This window comes from Andrena cerasifolii, chromosome 1 (genome assembly GCF_050908995.1).
Source record: "Andrena cerasifolii isolate SP2316 chromosome 1, iyAndCera1_principal, whole genome shotgun sequence".
NCBI classification, from domain to species: domain Eukaryota; kingdom Metazoa; phylum Arthropoda; class Insecta; order Hymenoptera; family Andrenidae; genus Andrena; species Andrena cerasifolii.
In genome coordinates, this window is record NC_135118.1 from 5,182,317 (window position 1) to 5,207,950 (window position 25,634).

Sequence of the window (25,634 nt, forward strand, 5' to 3'; positions counted from 1 at the left end):
ACGGCGAAGTTTTGAATTTCACTAGGAAGAAGTGAAGATAATAAAAGCCTTTTCACACAAGGCAGCTCTATCGCTCACGACAGCCACGACTGGCATCCAAGAAATATTCCTGCAATTTCCATCTTCTTCTATTTATTTTAAGTGTCCATTAAATCACCCGTAAACGTCGCACGGTCAAACAACATTTTGGGCCGTATCAACAGACGCGGTGGCGTCTGGAAGCTAATTTCCCCTTCCCCTCTACCCATAGGCCCACTGAGCGACCATGTCTCTATACACGAAAGATAGCGAAATTGACAGGTCGTCGGAGCTATTTTAGCCTTATTATCTTATTTTATGCCATAGTCCCGGCGTTTTTACATGATTAAGCGAATCATTTTTTTTTTCGAACCTATATGTCGTTTTACTTAATGTATCGAGCTATTTGTCTAAAAGATATAAGATTTATTCTGAATTAATAGTTATAAAAAAGATACTTTTAAGATTACGAGCTATGACGTGACGTTTTCCTCCTACACTTGACGCCTGTAGGTGTCGCCTCGAAAGCATAATTTATAAATGTCACTTGGCTGTCATTCAATGAAAAGAAATCATACGTTTACACGATTTTATTCAGCTTCGATCCTCTGTTTGCTTCTTGTATGTTTGCTACATGTCTGAAAACTCGAATTTAACACAAAAGCCACGAATCCACTGAATACGTATTACCACACGTATAACATAATTTACATATTTAATCAAGGTTGAAGGTAGGATTAATTAGAAAATATTTAATAAACTTATTAAAAGAAAAGAAATATCTGAGTTTAACGTAAACGAACATGTAAAATTCGCATACGTTAAAATCCACGCACAGTATCGTGGCCGAGTCGAGGCCAAAACTTAATATTGTTAATTTATTTATAATTTATTAAGTAATAAATTTCTTTCCTCGCATATGTACGTTTTCTTTGTGGTGAAATTTTCTAGAGAGTGACCGGCGGTACATTAGCTTGATAAGATCAACACAACAAAAATTTACAAATTATGGAAAAAGTGATGAAATCCCCCCCATAAACATGACTCATGTATGAAAGAAGCTAATTCCCTTTAATTCACGAAAAAAGTTCTCACGCAAAGATTGTGAAATCACCTTTGCTAATTCCAATTGTATTCTCGTTCTCCGTTCGAACACTGATTCCTCTGTCACTTTTTATACTTCACATTCCTTTATTGGCCACAAATCAATTGAGTGCTCAGATTTTCAGCTTCGGTTTTAAGGAATTAGCGGGCGTTGTATAAGAAAAAACTATGAAGTCGACTTGAAACAAAATGTTTCATACCACTAGTGCAGGTTGGCGAATGTGCTATTAATCTATTACCGACTTTCATTCGTTTAAATTAGTCTCTACCAAGTTTTTATTATTTTCCATCGTAAAAGGATTTTCATACGAAATTTTTAACAGAAGATGTCCCTCTTATAAAAGTTTTTGTGTCAACTACAGGCCTCGCCCGCTAATTCCTTAAAACCGAAGCTGAAAATCTGAGCACTGAATTGATTTGTGGCCAATAAAGGAATGTCAAGTATAAAAAGTGACAGAGGAATCAGTGTTCGAACGGAGAACGAGAATACAATTGGAATTAGCAAAGTTGATTTCACAATCTTTGCGTGAGAACTTTTTTCGTGAATTAAAGGGAATTAGCTTCTTTCATACATGAGTCATGTTTATGGGGGGATCCTCTATACTGCCCTCTTTAGTTAATGTCCCATCTAGCATTTTGAAACAAGTGAAGTTTCATCATTTACTTTGTACCGTCCATATTTTCCTTCGTCCAAACTAATACCTGTTGTCATTATTTACAGCCAAATATAATTGTTTGCAATAGGCATACTGATAGGTAATGTATTATTAACGTACCAATCACAATTAATTGTTTTAGATAGGATATTTTAACCATTTAGAAAGAAGTTAGGTTAAACACATTAGACAGTTAATAAATATTTACGAAGCACGTGGAGTTTTCTAACTTTACTTAAAAGGTAAAAGACGCGTGGAACTTCGAATAATTTCAAGATATCTGAAGAAATGAAAAAAATCCACATACGTACAAGAATGAGAGAAGTTTAAATAACAAATCGTCCCAATAATAAAATGTAAATAAAAATATATAAATATGCTTGGAATTATGTGAATTACAGTCGAGCTGTCGCTGCAGTTTAATTACAGTTTCACGTTCACGGAAGAGTGCATATATCGAGTGTCTGGAAACACCGGAACTTTCGAACTCCCTTTTCTCTGAAACTCGTGAATAATGTGCTCCGCGCATTTAGTAAATTATTATACATACGGTGGACTAACTGTATGCAAAATTTCAGCCGAATCGGTGACCCCGCCCTTGCCCACATCCCTTGTAAGGGGAAGTTCGATGTGTAAGTCCACCGACAATAGGTTCTCGGGTGATATTAGTCGTCTAACAAGTATTAATGACTCACCTGTGGCTGAGGGACGCAGGTTAGATCTATAATGTCGCCCAACATGTCAGGGTCCATTACTCTAATACCAGGAAGAATTGTCGAGCCAACTGGAAGGTCCTCCTCGGCCACAGCCTCGTACGGTACGCCCAGGAAGTGCGGAGGGTTATCGTTCTCGTCCAGGACGATCACGTATGCATCGACACCGACGATGTTCGGCTGCTGTCCTGCGGGTACTTCGTCTTCTAACGTGACACGGAAGCGTATTGTGTCGTTCTCCTAGAACAGTCGAAGGTTTCACAATGGACGACATGTATACCAATTTTCTCTACGGAAAGTACTCGGTGTGCGAGGAATTCCGAGCGAGGGTGGAAAGAAAAATGTTGCGGACAGTAGAGGTCGAAAGAATGTTTAAGGGCTTACGCCACCCTGAGACGCTCGAAACTAGACGATTTTTTTTGCAGCTACTATGAGGTTGAAAATTATTTCTTCACTTTGTATGTGTAGAGCACGCATTAGTGCGTATATTGTATAAATATTATACAAAAATATTAAAAAATGGCCGAGTTATTTGCTATCCCGTGAAACTCCTCCGCGCGAACTGTGGACCAAATATCTCCAAAACAATTTGTCCGATTGATTTCAAACTTGGTACGTATATTCTTAATAATATTAGCTACAATCTAGCATATCATTTTTTTGTATGCGATAACCCATTCTTGTGTAATAAATGTTTTAAGTTTGTTTTGTCTTGTGGAAAATGAATAATTTTCATTTCCTTGCTGTAATTTGTGCAATAAAGTTTTTTTTCTGAAATCTATATGCTACATTGTAGGTATTTTATTAAGGAACACTAACATCACCATGTTTTTAATTTCAGATGAATCTGGGCGTTATAATTTGGTGCATCACTCACGCGCGTAACGGTGGACGAGCTTCGCGGGACAGCAAATAACTCGGCTATTTTTTAATATTTTTGTACAGTGTTTATACAATATATGCACTAATACATGCTCTACACATGAGAAGAAAATAAATAATTTCCACCTCATACTATCAGGAAAAAAAAATCGTCTATTTTACAAAAATAAAATAGTTTCGTTAAGAAGAAATACATCTTCAAATTTAAATGCTATTAAAAATTGTATACATTTCTTTGTTGGAATATGTAATTCTAACTTTAATTTACTGTTTATTATTGCCTTATTAATTTAAGTTACATAAGTTATAGCGAGTTTGTGTCTAATTTAGTAAAAAATTAGTTCTAAGTTTTATACAGGTTTCAATACCTTTTCGCTAACGTTGAGAATTTTCAAACCCATATCGGTAATCCTAACAAATTATAATTATGTTTAAAAATGAGTCGTTGTGGAGTCGCTTCAGAGCAGACGAAAATAAATTTGAAACTATAACGCAGCGTTATATAAACTATTATTTTTTTAATACTCTTTAAATACGTTTATTACTATATTTAAAAACCACCCTCTGTACCACAACCCTGCCTCTTCTTCTCGAGCCTCTGCAAAATGTTCGCCGCCACTCAATCACCATCGAGCCATGAAAAATGTAAATCAGCGAAGTATAAATAATTATGTTTCCCTTGGGATTACCCTCTAGCTGAAACTCGAAGTAAGGATCCTCCCCAAGAATAATCCGAGATAATGAGCATTAATTGAGAGGAAACCAAGCCCGGGCGCGGCTCAAGGAAGAGCTGGCTGCAGAGAGTGGCATCTCGTTTAGGAAGTTTGAAAGTTTAACGAACAGACTTTTTTTGGCTCGTGCATCAAAAACAGCGCCTTTCAAACTTGCCCCGCGTTAAACACTGTGTTTATGTTTAAGCTTTCGTGGCACGGCAGAGACTTCCTTAAGGAGTTCTTCTGATACTCCTGCGAAGCCCATTTTACCATCTTGGCAACAGAAAAGCGAAGAGGGCAAAAAAATATCGGCAGGATAAAAAAATGCCCGTACCCGTGTTACGAGGGGCTCCCGCGATAAATGTACCCGGGCTGGCTTCCTTTCTTTTTTCCTGTACATCGACGCAACTTTCTTATTTCACGTCCAGGGAATTGCCCGGCAGATATATCCCGACGTCGTGGAACGTCCTTATCGCGTGGGAGAGAAGTTTCAGAAATTTCAATGCGAAAATTATGCCGCAGAAGTATTATCGAACGCGAATTCCCTGAGAAGTTAAACGGCCCGTTCGAGCTCCGAACTTCCATCCTACGACCGTCCGGGGCGATATCCGTTTCGGGGGCCCGAGATCGATCCGCGAATGATCGATCCCGCGGAGGAGAGGGCTACGTAACTCCGGCTAGGTTTCTCACGTACGGGCTTGAGCACGTTCGCGACCGAATCCAAAGGCTTCTTTGAGGACAGCAAAACTTCTGTAGGAAGTTCGTACCCTGGAACGTGCGCCATGCTCTTTCATGTATGCGCAGGGTAAGTCAGACGGTGGCTCGGGTCGAAGTGAATCTCGAGCGACGGCGACCTAATTGTGCAGTGTGCACGGTCGTACGTGTACAACGTGGGGAAAATAACGAGCCGTGGAAAAACCGGGAACCGTTCAGGGGGAACGTCGCTCTATGCGATGAGAGGTGCAACTATGCGAAACTTGAATGGGACGATGAGGCTTTCGATAAATTTTCGTTCCGAATTGCGTCGCGAGTAGGTAGGGTAGACCGGGGGGTGGTAGTAACACTGTGACTTTGGAGCACGCTTACGCAAAAACTATTGCAGTTACAACAGTTTTTTTTTTTTACGAAAATGAGCCACGACAGTTTCGCTGTATGTCAAGTAATATTCCGGGTATTAATAAGAAATGAGAAGCGGAGGAAGTGGAGTCGATAGTAGCACAAATTTAACTTTACAAGATTAAAGTATTTATTGATTTTTAATGTAATAATAAAGGGTGAAATTTATAAATAATTATGCGGTGGCGCCATTGTGGCAGAAATGGAAAAGGTTTTTGCTGGCATCAATCCTTAGGTTTAGGATAGTGCACCCATTTTTTATTTTATTTGCTTCTGCTGTGCTATGGGATTCCATGCAAACGAGACAATATTATTAATCTTCTTTGTCACTATTCGCTTCTGTACCGGTCCGACTGCCGATGTTACAATCGCCACCAAAAAGGTTTTTGAACTTACAAGGGGAATTGGTAACAAAGGCGTCTGTAAGACGTTTTAAAGACGTTCCGGTTAGTCAGAAATGGACGTCTCTACCTATACTCAGATAGCACACGGCGTCTTTAAGACGTCTTTCAGACTTTCAAGACGTCTATAAGCCGTCTTTCAGACTTTCAAGACGTCTGTATACAGACGTCATCTGTATACAAAACCGATTTGAATGAAATGGCTTGATTATTCCTCGCATCTATATCTAAGTAGTCTTTAGCATACCGATTTCTTTTTTAATGCCACAGTTTGTTTTTAATCATTAAAAAAAACTCATTAAATTTCTCTCAGAGGAGCAGAAGCGAATACCCACATAACAAACGTCGTCTACAAGCCGTCTTTAAGACGTCTTTCAGACTTTCAAGACGTCTATAAGCGGTCTTTAAGACGTCTTTCAGACTTTCAAGAAGTCCGGACTTCTTAAAGACGGTTTATAGACGACGTGTGCTATCTGGATATTCGCTTCTGCTCTTCTGAGAGAAATTTAATGAGTGTTTTTTAATGATTAAAAACAAACTGTGGCTTTAAAAAAAAAATCGGTATGATAAAGACTACTTACAAGGGGAGGACACCATGTGGTAGACACCGATTTTGATGAGCCCTGGCACGCTGGGTCTATGTCGAAAATAAGTAAATAGGTGTCCGAGCGTTTCTGGCCATGGGGCTTAATAATAGAGATATTTACATGGAAATTATTAAAAATTTTATAGTGGCCGGAGGGTTTTAATAGGTAAAAATCCCAACTACCGTGGTGCCCCGGGGGATTCCTCTCTGAAGGAGTCGGGATGCCTTTTGAAGATTTCCCCAAATAGGAAAAAAAAATTATAAAAAAAATTAATAAAAACAAATAATTTAAAAACGAAAATTTATAAAGTATTTTTTTACCGTGTAGACATCTTCAAAAGGCACCCCGACGCCTCCAGAAGGGAATTTCCCGCGGGCGCCAGGGTAGTTGGGGGTTTTTTTCCCACTAAAACCCCACGGCCACTATGAAATTTTTAATAATTTACATGTAAATATCTCTGTTATTAAGGCCCATTATTTACTTATTTTCGACATAGATCCATCGTGCATCGATTCAGGTGAGCCAATCATGTGAAAGCAAAATACTTTGGGGTGAGTACCTTATGCACCAAAATCTACAGAGTGGAACTTTGCCGATGAATTTGAATAAAAATTGTGTGAGTTACACACGAAACAATTTTTTCCCCACATTTTTACGGAAAAAAGTCGTCTTTAATCAGTTATAAAATGTTTTACAAACATCCAATGTTGATGCGAGAATTCCACTCTGTAGATGAAGGAATTCTACACGTCCACTAAAAATTTCAAGTGAAAATATTCATTGGTTCAAGAGTTATGATGTACACCGTGTCTGAAAATGGTGTTTCGAGCAAGACGGCTTCAAAGTTAAGTCCCCTATGCCAATACCACTGAGCGAGGTCGTTACTCGGCGGTGCACTTAATTACGTTCGCTGCTACAATTATTTGAATTTCTTCGTGAAATTTTGTTTAAAGTGTTCATAAAGGATAAGACTTTCAAAATCAGTAAACAAAAAAAATAATCGATGTTCTGAAGCTGAAATAGTCTTAAGGGGGTAGGTTACCCTCGATAGCCCTAAAAAAGGCCTTTTTCAAACGCAAATTGTAAAGTGATAAATAACTGTAGAGAGAACGTTTTTTATAATTTTAATCGTTATTCTATGAGCTTTAAAACCATAAAGGACAAGTCTAAATATCTCTATGTACATAAAAGTTGTGAGTAAAAACGTAAAGGCGTGTACGCGGTGCACCGTTTGATGGTGAACATAAAATCTCGAAAACCGTTCCAACGATTTGGATGAAAATTGAATGAGAGATGCAGAAAACCATTCCCTACGATGAGTAGGCAGCAGATTTTCGAGATAAATTCTTTAAAAAAAGATAAAAAATATTTTTCATACAAGAAATCGATGAAATCGTATTTTTCAACATAAAAATTGTATTTTTTTCGACGAATAAAATACAATATATGTGCTTTGTATACACTTTTATCCATCTTTTGGCTGTTTAAAATAATAAAGGGTGATTTAAAATGTTTACAACTTTCACAGTTATAAGCTGTCTCGCGTAACGTCATCTCAACACCCTTGCTGACTTTTCCCATACCTGGCGGCTTTCCTATTCAGCAGAAAAAATTGTCGAGGATCGCTGATTTCGGGAATTTTCGCGATTCTCGACCTTATTCTGCGATCTTTAAACGTTTGTAGCTCGGAGCAACGTTAACCGATTTTGATAAAATTTTGGACACGTATTCAACTTACTGCAATCCACAAACGGGTTTTTTGAATTTTCATTACAAGCTCACAAAGAAAAGTTTAAAAATCGACCTTTACTATTCCTTTCGCTATTCCAACCAAATACATTATTTTTTTCAAAACGACGAAACGCGTCAGTTAGCAAACTAATCCTTCTAGCTTCTGAAAAAAACTCAAGTGGTTTGGACCAATTCTAAAAAAGTTATGCGATTTTGAAAAGTGTCCGAATATTAATGCGAGCCACTGTATCGTCGAAAGTAGTTCTGCTTTACAAGAAAATAGAACTTAACATCGAACATAAAAATGCCACGCGATCTCACTTCGAAACTTCAGGCTCGCAGTAGTTCGAGCCTATCTTCCACCGACTCCAGCCTGACTCAACTGGAACCTTGCTACTCGCCGGTGCATCCCCGTTTACCGCAGCTAAATACAAAGGCATAAATCAGCATAAATGTTTGCGCAACATCGTAATTACGCGCGGTTAACCATATTATCGCAGAATGCCCGCATGTTAAAAAGAAGAAACGCTTTGCAATACGGTATTCACTGCTATCCCCATTTCGCGTATCCCCAGCGCGGCAGAGACTTCCGCCAGGACGCTGTTCAAGTAAATCCGGACCCATTGAAATTATTAACCGCGTCAGGCGGCTAATATTCCGCAAAACACTCTCGAAACCCCCGATACGCAGCTTGCCGCGTGCATTCAACCGCGCCATTCGACCCCAGCGAAACATAAAAGTGGGAGATGAAAGAGCCACCCGGTTGCAGGCCCGCGGGGGTAACAGGAAACAAGAAATGACAGAACCGTGCAATCCAGCATAATGACTGCAATTCAGCAGGGCGGGTCAAGGATCCGAATACGTTGCGAGGGCTTATCATGCGCGTCGCCGTCCCGGATACATCGCCACTCATAATACCACGGTAATTTCGGCTTGACAGACCAGAAGGACTTCCTTTCACGTCCGCACACATGCGTTCACGTCTCATCGCGCTTCTTCGTATCCCTCTTCTGGTGGTACACACGCGTGACTGTGTGTGTGCCCGCACTCGGTGGTTGCGTCTGGCTAACCTTGGAGGCTCTCCTTCTCGGCGGAAGTGGCACAGTCACGCGACTCCTTTCTGCTCCCATCCTTTTGCTTGCTTCTCTTTTTCCCCGCTATCTCCCCGGGCTCTCTGCTCGTCCCTTATCCGCTCGCTCCTCCCTTCCTTCCTTCTGCCTACTCCACCTTCGCGTGTCCAGATAATTCTCGGCTCATTCCTGAGCTTCCTGTCGCCGGCAGACGGAAGAACGGGACAGTCGAGCCGTTTTCGAGGGGCACAATGCACCGGCCAACCCCTACCCGTCGTCCCGGCTCGCCCGTGGGCCGCTGAGCAAGCCTGTCACCTTCGCCCGCCGTGTATCGGGGTCTACGTGCACGGCATCGCGATCCAACCGGATAAAACCGCCCGACAGGGCCGTGCTCCGTTCCTCTTTGCGCTTTTATTTCGACACGGTCGCGATACGAGCAGCGAACAGCCTGCGCACGATTAGCCTGCTTCGCGACAGCGTTTATCGACGCGATCGCGACGAGGCGTTCCCCGAGGGCGATGGGTTTTCGGGGCGAATTGCTCTGTGACCGGGGCGGCTTATTAGACTGCCACCTGGCGGTCGCACGTGGCTGGAAGAAGCCGAGGCGATAATTGCCCGGTCGTGGAGGTTTAATCGCCGGGCCTGCGACTTTACGAGCGCAATCAGTGCTTCGCTTCTTGCGAATGGGGTTGATAGGATTTTTGTTGCTGCCGCGGTGTAAGGTGGGACTTATACACCTGCGTGGCGTGCTATATTGTTTTGCAGACCTCTCAGTTGTTTGTAGAGACCACGGTATGGTACGTGTAGCGAAAAGACACGGGTACCCGTGCACTATTTCACGTGTACTTAAATACACCTGTATCAACGTATTTGTTTATTTTGATCAGAATTGGGCATTAACTGCGGGAGAATGGGCAATGGCGGCCACTTAAGCGATAAGTGTAATAAAACCGAGTGATGTTTTTCAATTTTATGGATTATCGTTGCGTCTAAAGAGAAACTCGCTTATTACCAGTAACGCCTTAATTTTTTGTATCAAAATAGGTAATCGATTAAATAAATCTTGTTAATTTTATAACTGTGTTATTAGTTACAATCTGAAAATTTGTGAAACCATACTTTCCGCATATTATTCTAGTAAATATATTTAAATACATTAATTCTTTTACGAATTTCGCAATCCCTCAGAGTTCTGGGATATCTACAGATATTAAAAATCAGACGAATCAAAATACGGATACGTTAATATACGTGTATTTATAAATACACGTGTATCTAAATTCACGTGTATTTAAATACACGTGTATCTAAATTCACGTGTATTTAAATACACGTGAAATAGTGCACGGGTACCCGTGTACTAAAAGATACACGGATTCAGGTACGGATACGTTTAATACACGTGTACACGTGTATTTAAGTACACGTGAAATAGGGATCTCTAGTTGTTTGACTTGTTTGCATTATACAGGTGGCTTGGGAATCTTGTGCTTTCAGGCGTTACGGGGGTGAGGGTTTTCTTTGATCGTCTTAACTCGGAAATTGTGTTTTACAGCGGTGGTCGAAAGAAAGTTTAAGGGTACTAGGCAGTGGTTACTGTCTAAAACGAAGCATTTCTGTTTCTATTAATTACAAAGGAACAAACTGAAACTGAGACTTGTTCTTTTGCGTGAAGGTTATTAACAGAATAAGCTTTAAAAAAAAAATGTTTGTTTGGTCAAAAATATGCATTATATATGACGCTGCAGACGTTCACAAAATGTGTAGTTTCGGACCGGACGTAAATTGAAGTTAATCTCTTATTCTTTAGAATAAAGAAGGAAACTTATTCTTTATGAAAGAAACTGGACCTCATCTTTTGGGGCTTTGGGGTAAGGTAAAACCTCATCAATGGGGTTTTAGTTTCTTTTCATAAAGAATAAGAGTTCTCATTAACTTTTTCATTCATTTTTTGCGAATTAATTACAGGGAGATGGATACAAATTGTGGCCAGTATTTTTGGGTAATATTTATTAACACTATAAGTGATATAATTTTTTTTGTTGATAATATATATGCACATGCATATGACGGCCGTACAGTTGTCTGATATGTACGCGTTTTTCCTGCGGTTTTGGCCCGACTGCGAAAAATTCGAGGTTCGGAGCGACTTTAAATTTTTTCAGCGTGTTCAAAATATGTTCTTGTTTTGGAGTGTGCCTCGGCATAAAGTGTAAATGCTCTAGTTTTCGAGATAAAAAACAGCCATCTTTGCACCTCGAAAATCGACATTTCTCGTACAAATCGCCTTCTCCGAATCGCTATTTTAATAATTTTGGTTTAATCCCTTTTTTAGAGGCCCCTCCAGAATTGCAGGTAGGAAAAACATATTCCACCGAAACTATTGTATTTTTTTTTAAGCTCAATATCAGGGTAAAACCAAAGACACTTTTTCTAAACCACTGTATAATCAACATCATGTGGCGCTATTTATAAAATAAATATGTAGACAAAGAAATCTTCTTTTACTCTACGCGATAGTAATAAGCATTGTATAAAATGAAAAGTCTGTGCTTGCTTTCATCTCTTTGTAATTAATTCGCAGAAAATACTTGAGCCATTTCTGTCCACTTATGTTAGTCCCCTTAAAACTCATATTTTTACATGTCTGCATATATAATTTAATACAAGGCTTGAAGCCATTCGAATCCAGTATTTGCATGGCGAGGGTTAATTAGACTTATCTATCGTGTTAAATCTATGGGCACCAAGGGGATACAGTCACATATGCTGCGAGTATGGGAGAATGATAATTTATAACTTGTCAAATTTCGAGATCTCTAAATGTATATTTTTATTGCATACAAATCTTTAACAGTTAAAAAAGTTTTTATTTTATATTTCTGCGCAAAACTCGCTCAAGATTTCAATAAACACACGAAGTAATTACAACCATTCAGTTACCAGATGATATTCTGGTAAGTTAAAATGAATTAAATCATCAGTGTAAACAGCTTGAAAATTTCCATTGTTGGTTTAATTCAATGGAAGTCGGTGATATTAATCAGAATATCAATTACTTTACTTTATTGCAACGAAATACTAGTTTGTTACGATCGATGAAAAATGGTTTTATCGTTAATAAAACTGTTGATTAATCGAAGCTAATGTGGAGAGCAAATAGGCACTTCCCTCATTTTCCTCGACAATTTTATTGTCGAGCGTTTCGATTTCAAAATTCTACAGTGATTACTTAGTGCTTTAATGGTACTTTATGACTTGCTGTATATTTTTCAATTAAATGGACGGTGGTTTTTAACAGGTACACTTGAAAATGTGCTTCCATAATAATTTGTAAATAACAGTGCGCAGAACGATTTCCCAGTTTAATCAAATCAGCGTGCAAATGCGTTCGAATAAATGTAACCACAGCGGGAGTTCAGAATTGGACTGAGCTAATATGCTTAATGTTTTTACGAAAAGGAATCTCACTCTGTTCACGTGGCTCGCGTGTCGCTGAATTTGTTGGTAGCGTGTTTGGTAAACGTCCACGTTCTTCGATATTCGTTTCGACGCCCTATCGGGTAGCATTAATAACTAAATGGGAAACGTAACGAGGTACGTATCAGCTGGTGAGTATACTGGGTGTCGTAGAACTTTTCGACTAAGATCAACTAGTATATTTCGCGAGTAAAATTAATAAACGCGTTTCATAAATTCTTCAACTAAAAGTTACAGCAAAAATATTAAGAGGAAATAATGGCCTTGGTTTTGAGAAAGTACAAGATCAAAATAAATTAAAAATTTAAGTAACTATTATTATTAGCATTATTTCTGCTATTTCGATTATTAAAGCTAATTGTTTCATATCGAAGGTGTCTCGAGATAGATCCAAGTCATTAGTTTTCACATGTGCAACTTCGAAAACGTTTACTCAACAAGAATCAATAAATGTACGTCGTGCACTAATGCAAGCACAACTAAAACTAAGAAATTCAATGAAATCAATATTTCAATTTCGCCTTGATGTTGTTACTGTATTTACAAGAAGAATCGATATTTTAAAATAGATTATTAATACTAAAGGATTAACAGAAAGTACATTGATCACTTTTAGTAATTTCCAGTAATAAATATAACCCTCATAAAACGATTAACCCTTCGTGGTAACACCTGCTTATAATCACAAATTGGCCACATGGGGTTCATTGCACCCCAGCGTCATCTTTCAGTTACCATTTTCGTAATTTTTAATCTTTCAACTTTTCAGTAGTAATTGTACATTCGCAATACTCATACAATCACGCTCTAGTAATCTACTTCCAGAAATGTAAATCTTAATTAGCTGAAATTTGTAGTTGAAAAAAACAGTTGTGGAAAAAAGCAACGTTTGTTAAACTTCACAAAATTTTAAAATTTTATTATCAAGATCTAATTTACAAGAAATTTACGAAATATTGGCAAAGACATATACTTCTGGAAAAAATTTACCTGGGGCGCGAAACACCCCGGGTGAGCCCGAAGGGTTAAAGTAATATCGTGGACCTATTCTGTCCTTTAACTTGTTAAGAGCAAGTCTCTATCGTTTCTTTTAATTTCCCACTTTTATTAATGCGGTCCACTAAAGCATTTATAAATCTATATCTATATAGAATTCGTTTTCTAGTTTTACTCTTAGAACATATTAGCCCTATCTGTTATGAAAATTCTGGATCACCCAGTACATATTGCATCCCATTGCTCTGTTATCGTGATGCATTTGCCAAAGAAACGGATCGTCGCGGTTCCCATTACCAGCTTATCGGGAATCGTCATTATAGATCACGTAATTAATGGCCGCTATAATGAGAACGTCATAAACAGTTCATGATCGAATTTCTCGTCAACCTACAGCCAGTATAGCACGGTGCGCAAAGGGAATTACAGTTCGACCAAATGGAAACCACGGTCGTGTCTCTTTTTTGACCCTCGCCATCGCCGAGCTCATTAATGCGATTGCAATAGCGCATGCACGGAGAATCTACATAAATTCTGTTTCAAGGGTAATGCCCGCGGTTGGGGATATCGATTTGGTTCTAATTTCACAGAGTTAGTGCACAACATATATAATACTGTACGGATAATGATCAGTATTACAAAGTCTGCGAGAAAATCGGATAAAGCTTACGCGAACACAAAACCGTGGGTAACTAATTGTAAGTTGTAGTGCACAGTGGTTCGAGCATACTACATGTTAGTTGGACAAAATTATTTTTTCGCGGTATTGGGTTTATATGGGGTTCAAATTGTTAGAAACAAACCTGATTCGTACCACAGTTTATTATTTCACTAAAAATATCAATAAAATAAAAATATGACTAATTCAATAAAGGAAAAAGAACAGAACGACAGTATTGTACTTTAACTATAATTATCCGTTGCAACATTATGTTTATTCCTGTAATTTCTGAGATTTCTGTGGAGTTTTAAAAAAATTTCGAGCCACAGTTTACTCACCTAATATAAAATGGCTATTAAAACAGTGTTTTGCTATATGTTCCACGTCGTTCCACGCAACAAGGGTTGAATGTACGGAAAGTAGAGACTTTCTAGTTTTTTTTTAATCACACGATCGATCTGCAAAAATTTGCAAAACTATATTTTGTGAATTTTTTTCGAGTGCGACGCTCGGCAGAAGAGATAGCACTGTTGTTATATTTCAGACTCTATAATGTAATGTAATTAACAAGAAATTAATAGTTATAAAGCACACTTATAGTTATAGTTAATCTATAATACGTATAGAGTCTGAAATATAACAACTGTGCTATCCCTCCTGCCGAGCGTCGCAACTCGAAAAAAATTCACAAAATATAGTTTTGCAAATTTTTGCAGATCGATCATGTGATTAAAAAAAAACTAGAAAGTCTCTACTTTCCCTACATTCAACCCTTGTTGCGTGGAACGACGTGGAACATATAGTAAAATATTGTTTTAATAGCCATTTTATGTTAGGTGAGTCATAACTGATAATTATAGTGCAATATGTTAAATATATAGTTAAAGTACAATATGTACTGTCGTTTTGTTCTTTTTCCTTTATTGAATTAGTCATATTTTTATTTTATTGATATTTTTGGTGAAATAATAAACTGTGATACAATTTGAACCTCATATAAACCCAATACCGCGAAAAAATAATTTTGTCCAGCTAGCATGTAGTATACTCGAACCACTGTGCGGTGGCTTAATTGCGAGTCAGGTAATAATTATTCTGGATAATGCATACGTTTTTAATAATGTTTCATTATTATTACTACCTCCTATTACTAATTATACCATTTTCAATCATTTTTTATTAGTCATACTACTTCCCTGTACTAATTATACATTCGTAAGATTTTTAAATTATTTCTGCTACTTCCTAGCACTCGTTTATACTATTTTTAATAATTTTAAATTACTTACCTATTTCTGCTACTTCCTATCACTCACTATACTATTTTTAATAATTTTAAATTATTTCTGCTACTTCCCGCCACTCATACCATTTTTAATAATTTTATATTATTTCTGCTATTTCCTATCACTCGATATACCATTTTTAATAATTTTAAATTATTTATGCTACTTCCTATCATCTATTATACCATTTTTAATAATTTTAAATTATTTCTGCTACATCCTATCACTCTTTATGCCAATCACAATAATTTTATATTATTTCTGCTATTTCCTATCACTCTTTATACCATTCATAATAATTTTAAATTATTTCTGCTACTTCCTAGCACTCTTTATATTATTCATAATAATTTTAAATTATATATGCTACTTCCTATCATCTATTATAGTATTTCTAATAATTTTAAATTATTTTTGGTACATTCTATCACTCGGTATACAATTTTCAATAATTTTAAATTATTTCTGCTACTTCCTATCACTCTTTAGATTATTATTATGAATGGTATAAATAGTGCTACGAAGTAGCAGAAATAATTTAAAATTATTTCTGCTACTTCCTATCACTCTTTATACCATTCATAATAATTTTAAATTATATATGCTTCTTCCTATCATCTATTATACCATTTTTAATAATTTTAAATTATTTCTGCTACATCCTATCACTCGTTATACCATTTTCAATAACTTTAAATTATTTCTGCTACTTCCTATCACTCATTATACAATTTTTAACAATTTTTAACTAGTCCTACGATAATTACCTAAATTGATCTTGCTTTTATGTATACATCTACACTCAGGTGCAAACAAATGAAATGCTCGATAAATACATAAGACAGTATAATTGTATATCTACTTAGTTGTCTTAGTTTTGTAAATTTTCACGTTTGGGGATATTTCTACAGTTATTAAGTTGCAACAGCAGCTCAGTCGTAATCCCTGTATTATAATTCCGAATTATTTCCACCATTAATATTATTCAAATCGGTCTTGTTCTTATATTTGGGAACTTCATTTTCTCGCAAAGTTTTAGGCGCTGTGCTCTATGCACTTAACGTATATAATTCGGATTCATCATATGCAGAATTTTAGTCAAATCGATGACTCGGACGTTGTGCAACCCTCTTATTAGAACCAACGTATGTATATATTACATGGTTATTCGCGCCCTGAAACTCGGCTTTAGTTTAAAGTAACCTCTTTACGGCCATTTACACAAACAACGCTATAATTCAGCAGATTTTATGATTTTTTTATAAACTTATCAGAAGTAACACGAACGATCTGATAATTACTAAGTCTGTGAAAAAATTCTATCGTTCTTCTTTTTCACCCTTCACGATATTGTAACACGCGCAACTAAGGGAATCAGTTAATTAAATAACGTCCACCTATTCCAGTTGCGTGAAAGTTGCTTTCCTTAAGTGAAAATATATCTGAATCAACAATCATTCTTCGCAACTATTAGAATTCGTATGAGTTCACACGTTACTTATTCATATTTTACTATATTATTACATTACTTATTTAACTATAAAACAATCAAATTTATCATATAAGAAATCTTGCAACGACCAAAACAGTTGCTAAGTCAAATTTACGTCAGATCTTAGAAAATTTATCGATCACATTATTTCGACTACTACTAGTGACGTATAAACATTTTCAGCGTAACAAAAAAAAGAACCGAGTTTGCAGATATGCAAATTGAACAGTGTTGAGGCGTTCACCGTCCCTGCAGGGTTTTGTTTCTTTTTTCGTTTCGTTCGTAAGGATAAACTACAGCTTCTTCAGTTGTGCCCTAATTAGGTCAAAAGCTTGTTATCTTGTTTCGTATTATTTTGGTCGATAGCCCGCCTTGTCTACCTGTTTCTTGCAACTGCTCGAATAACACGAGCGATACATACACAACCGCCATCGCTGTCAAATAAATATGCATGCAGGTTTCTTGCTGATGCTGTAGGGTCAGAACGATTAAGCTCCGTGAAGGATGGCACGAAAGGAAATAAATAATTTATCGAAGTTTTTAAGACTGATAGATATTAAAGGTTGCTAACAAATTAACAGGTAGGGTAAATGTAGGTAATATGAAACTGCGTCAAATTTTAATAAAGAAATGACGAACTCTACAAACAATCGCGTATATTATATATAGTCCAGCGAAATTAAGATCTGCCTTCGGAATAAATCCCACCTAGGTAAATTTTGGTGTGGGCCATTATATTTGGTGGTTTTAAACAATATGTGAAAAGTCCCCATTGATCCGAGCGCCGCTAATAATTTTACAGAGGGTTGAAAAAAAACAACTGTTTTTCACGAATATCTCGTTATCTAGAAGTTTTACCACAAAAATAGTTAGGGTAAAGGACCCAATTACTGACACCTAGCCAATTACTGTCACCTTAAGCTATTTTTCGAACTGTCGATTTTCACTCTTTATAGTTTTTTCAGTATAATTTCGAAATATTTGATTTCTTTTACATTTGGCTATGTAAATATGATTATACACGTAGCTCACAATAGTATAGTCACATGAGCTATATAAAAAAAAATGTGCATTGGTACACACTTTTCAAATGCAACCATGCACTTGTAAAAGAAGATCGTGTAAGTGAAAGGTAAAGACCATTGGAAATTTTCTTTCACGATTCTTCTGCATCTGTATTTACAACGAAAAAACAACTCGTCGTAGTTACTACTCATATCAGTGGCGTCTTATCATTTTCGGGGGCCCTGAGGCGAGCTCCATACGTGACCCTCTAAATTATTCTAAATTAAATAAAATAAAAAATGCCGCGCTAACACGCGAAGTGAATAAGTACTAAAACAATTAAATAAATAAGATTAAACATGGGGTCCATTTCACGAAAAAAGGGCCTCATTTTAAAATCTAAATTTTGGTGTATTCGTTATTTTCTTTCCGTCACCGTTAGAGAGCCCATTTAAATTTTTTTTCTAGCTTTCACACTCCTATTTTTTTTTAATTCTCTAATTTTTCAGGGGCTCCCTGAACTCCGGGGCCCTGAGGCGGCTGCCCCTTTCGCCTCCAGGTTAACACGGCACTGATTTATATAATATCACCCTATGTACAAACGATCTGCATCCCCTATCTGGAAATGCTTCTGTAACGTGACTCGTTTCGATCGCCATTTTATTTCCATCTCCTATTTCGGCCAGCTCCGTGACCCATCTTATCGTACTTGGCCCAGCCTTTAGTATATGCGTCGTCCCACATAAAGCATCGCGAGGGGTGCATTTATTAGAGCTTAGCGGAGTGCACGAGCATCGGGTTCAATTCCGCTTAGAGAAACATTTGAATCTGCGCGGAACTACATATTTACGTAGTAGCTGCAACGATTCTGCCTGGTAAACCGCACATGTTGCCCCCGCATAGATATCCCGGCGCGGCGCTGATATCCCACTATAAACAGTATAAACGCGCGTCGCCGTTGCAAGTATTGGCACAGGCTTCTTTCTGGCCTGTCCCTGTTTCTGTGTTAATTCCAATTCAACTGATAGGTTGTTAAGCTTTTATTCGTCTATTCTTGCGGCGTTTATTGATTGGGCAGCTGCAGAGGTTACGCAGGGTGGAAATAACTCATCGACTCGGTGACATGTGCTGAACTATATAACTGCAAACGGAAATGAAGTGACTCAGAAATTTGTTGATGAAACATTACGTCCTAGCATCCAGATTATGGCGACAGTTTTATTTTTTATGCTGTTCTGAAAGGAGCTATAGGACAGTTGGGTATGTAAAGCTTAAGGTGACGCGGATAATAGCATAGAAAGCGACATATTTCACGATCAATACTATTCTTTTGTAATTGCGTGAACAAACCTGTGAGTGTCTGGGGGTGATTAACTGTGGCACTGCTAATATAAGAGCTTATTTTGAGAATTGTATGAACGAAATTGTATACAGTAAATCCTCGTTACCAGCGCGACGAACGGCGCTGGAGGCGGGCTCATAACGTGTAGTGGACGCTACTCCGCGCGGCCAATGGCGCGAGTGAGAAAACCCAATGAGCGAGCGAGTGGAAACGAAACAGTTGACACAAAGTTGCCGTCGACTCTTCCGTTTCATCCTGCTCACTCATTGGGTTCTCTCACCCTCGTCGAAGGATTCCAAGAAATGGTGGGGATAGTCGCCGAGCTCTTAACGCATTGTAGAACCGGGCTGGTAACGAGGATTTACGGTAATGCTTGCAAAATAATAGTGAATATATACAAGTTGAAATAAATGGAATGATGAAGTTTGGCCATTTATTTCTACACGTACAGAGGGTGGCCAAACTATTATACCTACTCAAATATTTTCGTCAATTTTTGCGATCATTTTAAAATGGATTTAATACGATTAAGAAAAATCTTAAATTGGCAACTAAAGGTTCTGAAAGGGAACTTTCTTAGCTTTCCATAATATTCGTGAAAATGAAATGATTTAGAATTGCGACCGTAAAGAATTTTTGAAACTTAAAAGTAAACGTTATCGGCGCCCCGGTTCGGTTTATTTTTTTAAGAGATTAAATAAAAGCTATTGTGCAAATTTTAAGATTAAATTTCCAACGTTTCGGTCAGTATTGCGACCATTATCAAGGAAAGAATTAAATCAGGAAGAAAACTGCGTCTGCTGCTATAAATTTGGCTCGTGTTAAACGTGCGGCACAAAATAGGATTGATAAATGGACTAATAGATCGTGCCATATTACTTTCGGATCCGGAATTTCGACCAACTAATATACTTCTTGTTAAGGACACTTTAAAACGTAACGGTTACCCTGGAAAGATGATCTCGGCAATCATTCGGGAGCGTATTTTTGAGATTTATCATCCGTTAACTGTTGGAGAAACGTGGAGAAGAAAAAAAAAAAATTGGGCCTATTAGTTGGGAAAACACTGTGGTCATACCTTTTATCAATAACATCTCGAGTGACATGAAAAGAATTTTTAGAAAAGTAGGAATACACACCATCTTTAAACTGTCAATTTATACTAAACAGTTGCTTCCTCCAATCAAGGATAAAATACCTTTGTCTAAAAATTCTAGCATTATATATTCTATTCCGTGAAGGGTTGTAATCAGACTTACATTGGGCAGACATCCAGGCTCTTACAAGGAGAGTATTTTAGGTGTCCGCCTCCGATCATTTTGATTTTTGGATATGCTAAAGAGGAGCGAAAAATAAGAAATACGTGTTTTTTTATTTTTCCCCGTTTTCATATTTGGGGGTTGAACACTGCGTTCAAAGTTAGGATAGAAAAATCATATTTGTGGATTTTTGAAAATTTGGTGAGTCAGTCATATTTCGCATTCAAAGACACAAAATTCGTCCATTGACACTATTCCCCTATCTCTAATAGTTCTCGAGATATTCCACAAAAATGATTTTTCAACCCTAACTTTGAACGCAGTTTTCACCCCCCAAATATGAAAACGGGGAAAAATAATAAACACGTATTTCTTATTTTTCGGTCCTCTATAACATATCCAAAAATCAAAATGATCGGAGGCGGACACCTAAAATACTCTCCTTGTTAGAAAAACGTATTTATGAACACAAAAGGAACATTTTTGACCCCCTCCCCCCTTCAACACACTGCTTTAACGAAATATTCTTTAGAGTTCGATCATAGATTTGACTTTGGCAACGTCAAAGTTGTCGATAGGGAGACCAACTTGAATCAGAGAATTCTGCTAGAGACATTACTCATGATTAAACAACCAAGCGTAAATCTTAGGTATGAAGCACCTAAAATACACAGGACTATTACGCAACCTTATTGAAGAAGTAAGGTATGATGATGTTGTCTCTCTATTAGAGTTTTCGATCCTGGTTCCCCTGTTCTGTGACTTGACCATTATTACATACTACAAGCTACGGTATGTAATTATATTTTCGGGCACTTATTTCGAAGCCCTATTTAGGACGCTAGGAGTAAGGTGATCCTTGGGATTTTTTTCTGAGAAACTGTTAAGCGGATCTTTCCCAAACTTTCAGGGTATTTTAGTTGACATTCAAACAATAAAAATTAATTTTTTCGTTACAAAGTGTTCGGTAGAAAGGGAGATATAGGAACACGTTCGTTAGGACTCGCATGCCGGAGTTGCAAATTTGCGATTGTAATGGTGGCCCAAATTCTTCTCTGAAATAAAAAAACAAGGTTTTTCTTATTTCTAGTATAATTACATTGTCGATGGACCTATAACTTTGATAAATAAATTGAATTGAACAAGTCTTTTTTCATAAATAGTACGAAACATCTTGGAGCAGAATCGTAACTTTTTCTTTCAAGTCCCACCAATTTGCCAACTTTTTTCCCGTTTGTTAGGTTCATCGACAATGTAATTGTACTAGAAATAAAAAAATCCTTGGTTTTTTTATTTCAGGGAAGAATTGGGGCCACCTTTACAATCGAAAATTTGCAACTTCGCCGCGCGAGTCCTAACGAACGTGTTCATATATCTCCATTTCTACCGAACACTTTGTAACGAAAAAAATAATTTTTATTGTTTGAATGTGAACTAAAATACCCTGAAAGTTTGGAAAAGATCCGCTTAACAGTTTCTCAGAAAAAATTTTCCAAGAATCACCTTATTCATAGCGTCCTAAATAGGACTCCCCCCTTAACACGAGCCAAATTTATAAAAGCAGCCACAGTTTTCTTCCTGATTTAATTATTTCCTTGATAATGGTCGCAATACTGACCGAAACGTTGGAAATTTAATCTTAAAATTTGCACAATAGCTTTTATTTAATCTCTTAAAAATAGACCGAACCGGTGCGCCGATAACATTTACTTTTACGTTTTAAAAATTCATGAAAATGTGTCTACGATCATGTTCAAAGTGAAAAATACCTTTTTTGCTTTGATCGCGAATAACTCGGTCAATAAAAATCATACATAAAAAATCCCAATAACGAAATTAAAGAGAAATGTTTGCTCTGTAACAGATTTTCGTTGGATTTACCGGAAAAAAATTTTTCTGGCCCGTGCATACGTTCAAATTCGGCAAAAATATCTGAAATTTCGTTTCCTGCGCTTCATCGTGATAACACAGTATCATGATGGATGAAAAAAAATGAGTCCTTGATACAGAAACTAGAAACTTCAAGCGTTAAAATGCGTTTTTTAAATATTTTTTGCGACCATTTTTCGCAGAGATACAGCTATTCCATCGCTTAAACTTATAGAATCTCAAACCTTTTTGTTTGATTAGAATAATTTGGCCACCCACTATAATAGTCTGCATAAAACCTGCCATTGAAATATATTATCATCACTATTAAGCATTAAGTAACAGTAACAATACAAAAGTTTAAGGGGGAACACCACTGTGACGGCCGGAAAAGTAAGTCGTTTTTAAAAAAATTTTCAGGAATAATTTACAGTTTTCATAGAATGTTTTTAATACTTACCTTTAGAATAATGTCTTAAGAGACTATGTATATATAAAAAAAAATAGACAAACATGCATAAATTTTAATATATTAATTAATCTTCTAGACAAAAATTTCAATTTTCAATTTTCAAAAATTTCATTTTTTGTTATGAACTATGTGGGTGTAGTTTCCGTCGCACGTGCCGATTTCTAGAACAAAATATTTTTGTAAAAATGGTGCGCTTTAGAAGGAAAGTTTCGAACATTCGCTAATAAGATGGACAGTTTCTCGAGCGTATTTCAAAAAATTTGTTTTCAATCAAAGAATCCGTACGTGCAACGGAAACTACACTCATATAGTTTATAAAAAGAAATTAAATTTGATTTCGGACCTGCTGTTCCATAGTTACACCTTCGATCAGCTCGCGTGGGGCATGTAGAGGATTAATTAATACATTAAAATTTATGGCTGTTTCTCTAAATTTTTTTGCACAGTCTCTTAAGAGAGTGTAGTAAAGGTAGGTAATAAAAATTTTCTATGAAAGTTGTAAATTAATCCCGAAAACAATTCTTAAAAATGGCTTACTTTCCCGGCCTCAACAGTGGTGTTCCCCCTTAAGGGGACTAGGCAGTCAGAAACTCGATTTTTTTGCTGTTGTATTTTTCGATACGACCACCCTTCCAGAGTAAAATGCCGTTTGGTTGATGTTAAAGTTCGCAAAATTTAGGATTTTACAGCCGAAAAGGTCGAGCGCGTCATAAACCGTTTCTGCGCGCACGCAGGTAGACTAATTCCTCTTTCGAAACTTTAAACGCGTTTTTCGCGGAATCATATTTCCTCTTCGTTTTGCAGTGATTGCGGGAAAACGAAGGTACAAGTCAATTTGAAAAAAATTCAGCATATGTGAAACACGTCTAGTTACGACCTCCACCTACGCGTGAGTCAGTGAAAACTTCGGTTTTGACAGAAAAAAAATGAAATGGATTTTTTCCCTGGCGAAAAATCAAGTTTCTTTAAAATTTGCCGTTTTACAGCCGCCATTTTTACAATTTTGATTTTTTTTCTTTTTCAATAGTCAGGGCAAAGTATCAATTTCAGAGAAAATTTCCTAATTTAATTTCTTACGGCCAGAATCACTACAAATTACAGCGGCTCAAAAAAAAAAAAACAGCTGATATATCACGCAATTGTAGCGCTGTCATACATATATATATATTATTGAAATAATTTTTTTTTTACTGTTTATAGTATTAGCAAACATTGCCCAGAAGTACTAGTCACAATTTGTATTCATCTCCTTGTAATTAATTCGCAAAAAATACTTGATTTTCGAGCAATCTGACTGCCTAGTCCCTTTAAGGAGGTTCGATAGCGGAGTAAAAATGATGAGAAATCTTTGACAAGTATTTTAATCTAATGTTCCAAGTGTAGTTCGCATTGTGTTAAAATTTCAAGTCGATTGACCGCACGGTTTTTGGAAAAATTGTAATCAAAGTTACGCTCTTATACACAGGCTGTTATGAGAGAAGTGATAACATTTCTATAAAATGTTACACAGAGTCCTTAAAAATGATGAGAAAGTTCTAAGAAATGTTGACATTCTAATTCTGACCTGGTTCATCTGAAATAAAAAATTCGCGGGAATTTAGTTAGTATATTGGATTATCTTGTCCTTAATCGTTTATTATCCCAAGATATTAATTTGCTACAAAATGGCAACTTCTCACAGCAAAAGTATCGATTTTCACCACAGAATCGCGCTCATGTTTCATCATTTTCCATCTGTAAAATAACAACTACCCAACGGAAATGAAAAACCCACGATTAAGGACAAGCTAATCTAATATACTGACTAAATTTGGTCGAATTTTTTATTTCTGATGAACCAGGTCGTAGCTATAGTGATCACCGTAATAAAAAAAGCGCTGTCGGGAGATCGCTTATAATTCCATTATTTATTTAGTTATCGCATTGCAAAAAAAAACTACATGAACTTTAAAATATATACTTTCGAATATACTACCGTTAATTAAAAAAAAGTCTTCAAATTGAAGAAAAAAAATCCCGAATATACTTGCGTTGTCTGCCCAGCTACATACTTGTTCCCCTTGCCTCAGTAGTATTGTCTGGCATTACTCCGACGCGACAATTTCTCATAAGTCTTTCAGACTGTACATGTATATGGGGAATCTTTCGAAGAATATTCTCCAAACTTCTTAATTTTACGACTGAATATGCGAGGCATCGTGTGTAGTTAAAAAATGTTACCCTCGTTTTCTGATTTTAGAGTAAATAAACTTATAAGTTTCTGTCGAATCATAAACTGTAGCGAAAGCTCCATCTCCGGGCTGGAAACATATTGCCCAACTACCTTCCACTCTCTACCTGCATAAACCCTTGAACGTGAAGTGATGACGACGAACAATGTAGGATATAACAAGATTTTCTGCGCACCCTACTTTGTCTTTCTATAGAGTCGCTACACGGCCCTCAGCAATCTTTCTTTCGTTAGAAAAATGTGTAGAATAGTCCACCTCAGCTTCTCCGAATAACAATTGCTCCTTGATGTATTCTTCTAAGGCTCTAGCATGTATGTAATTGCAAGTTGATGTGAAGGGGGAAACATGGAATGTCACAAAACAGTTTTATTGAGAAAATCAAGTTTTAATACTTTAGTTCATCAGTAAAGCAACAAGGTTTAATGAACTTGACTGTATTGTTCATGACGTGAACAATTTATACTCTAATTGGGCATCAGAAAAGAACTGAGCAAGAAGATAATTGTTTTACATTGTTTTCATGTCTTTCGAGTGGAACACTGCAGAATAC

The 25,634-nt window shown here is 36.9% G+C and overlaps 1 protein-coding gene across 4 annotated transcripts in view; it reads right to left on the reverse strand.

Annotated features, from left to right (window-relative positions):
* Cad87a (cadherin 87A) overlaps positions 1–25,634 on the reverse strand; it is a 524,042-nt gene that overhangs the window by 40,482 nt on the left and 457,926 nt on the right. For all 4 annotated transcript variants that reach the window (XM_076830027.1, XM_076830034.1, XM_076830056.1 and 1 more), the window contains one exon: positions 2,474–2,731. In XM_076830027.1, coding sequence (XP_076686142.1) covers positions 2,474–2,731 — 258 coding nt within the window. The remainder of the gene's footprint in view (positions 1–2,473; positions 2,732–25,634) is intronic.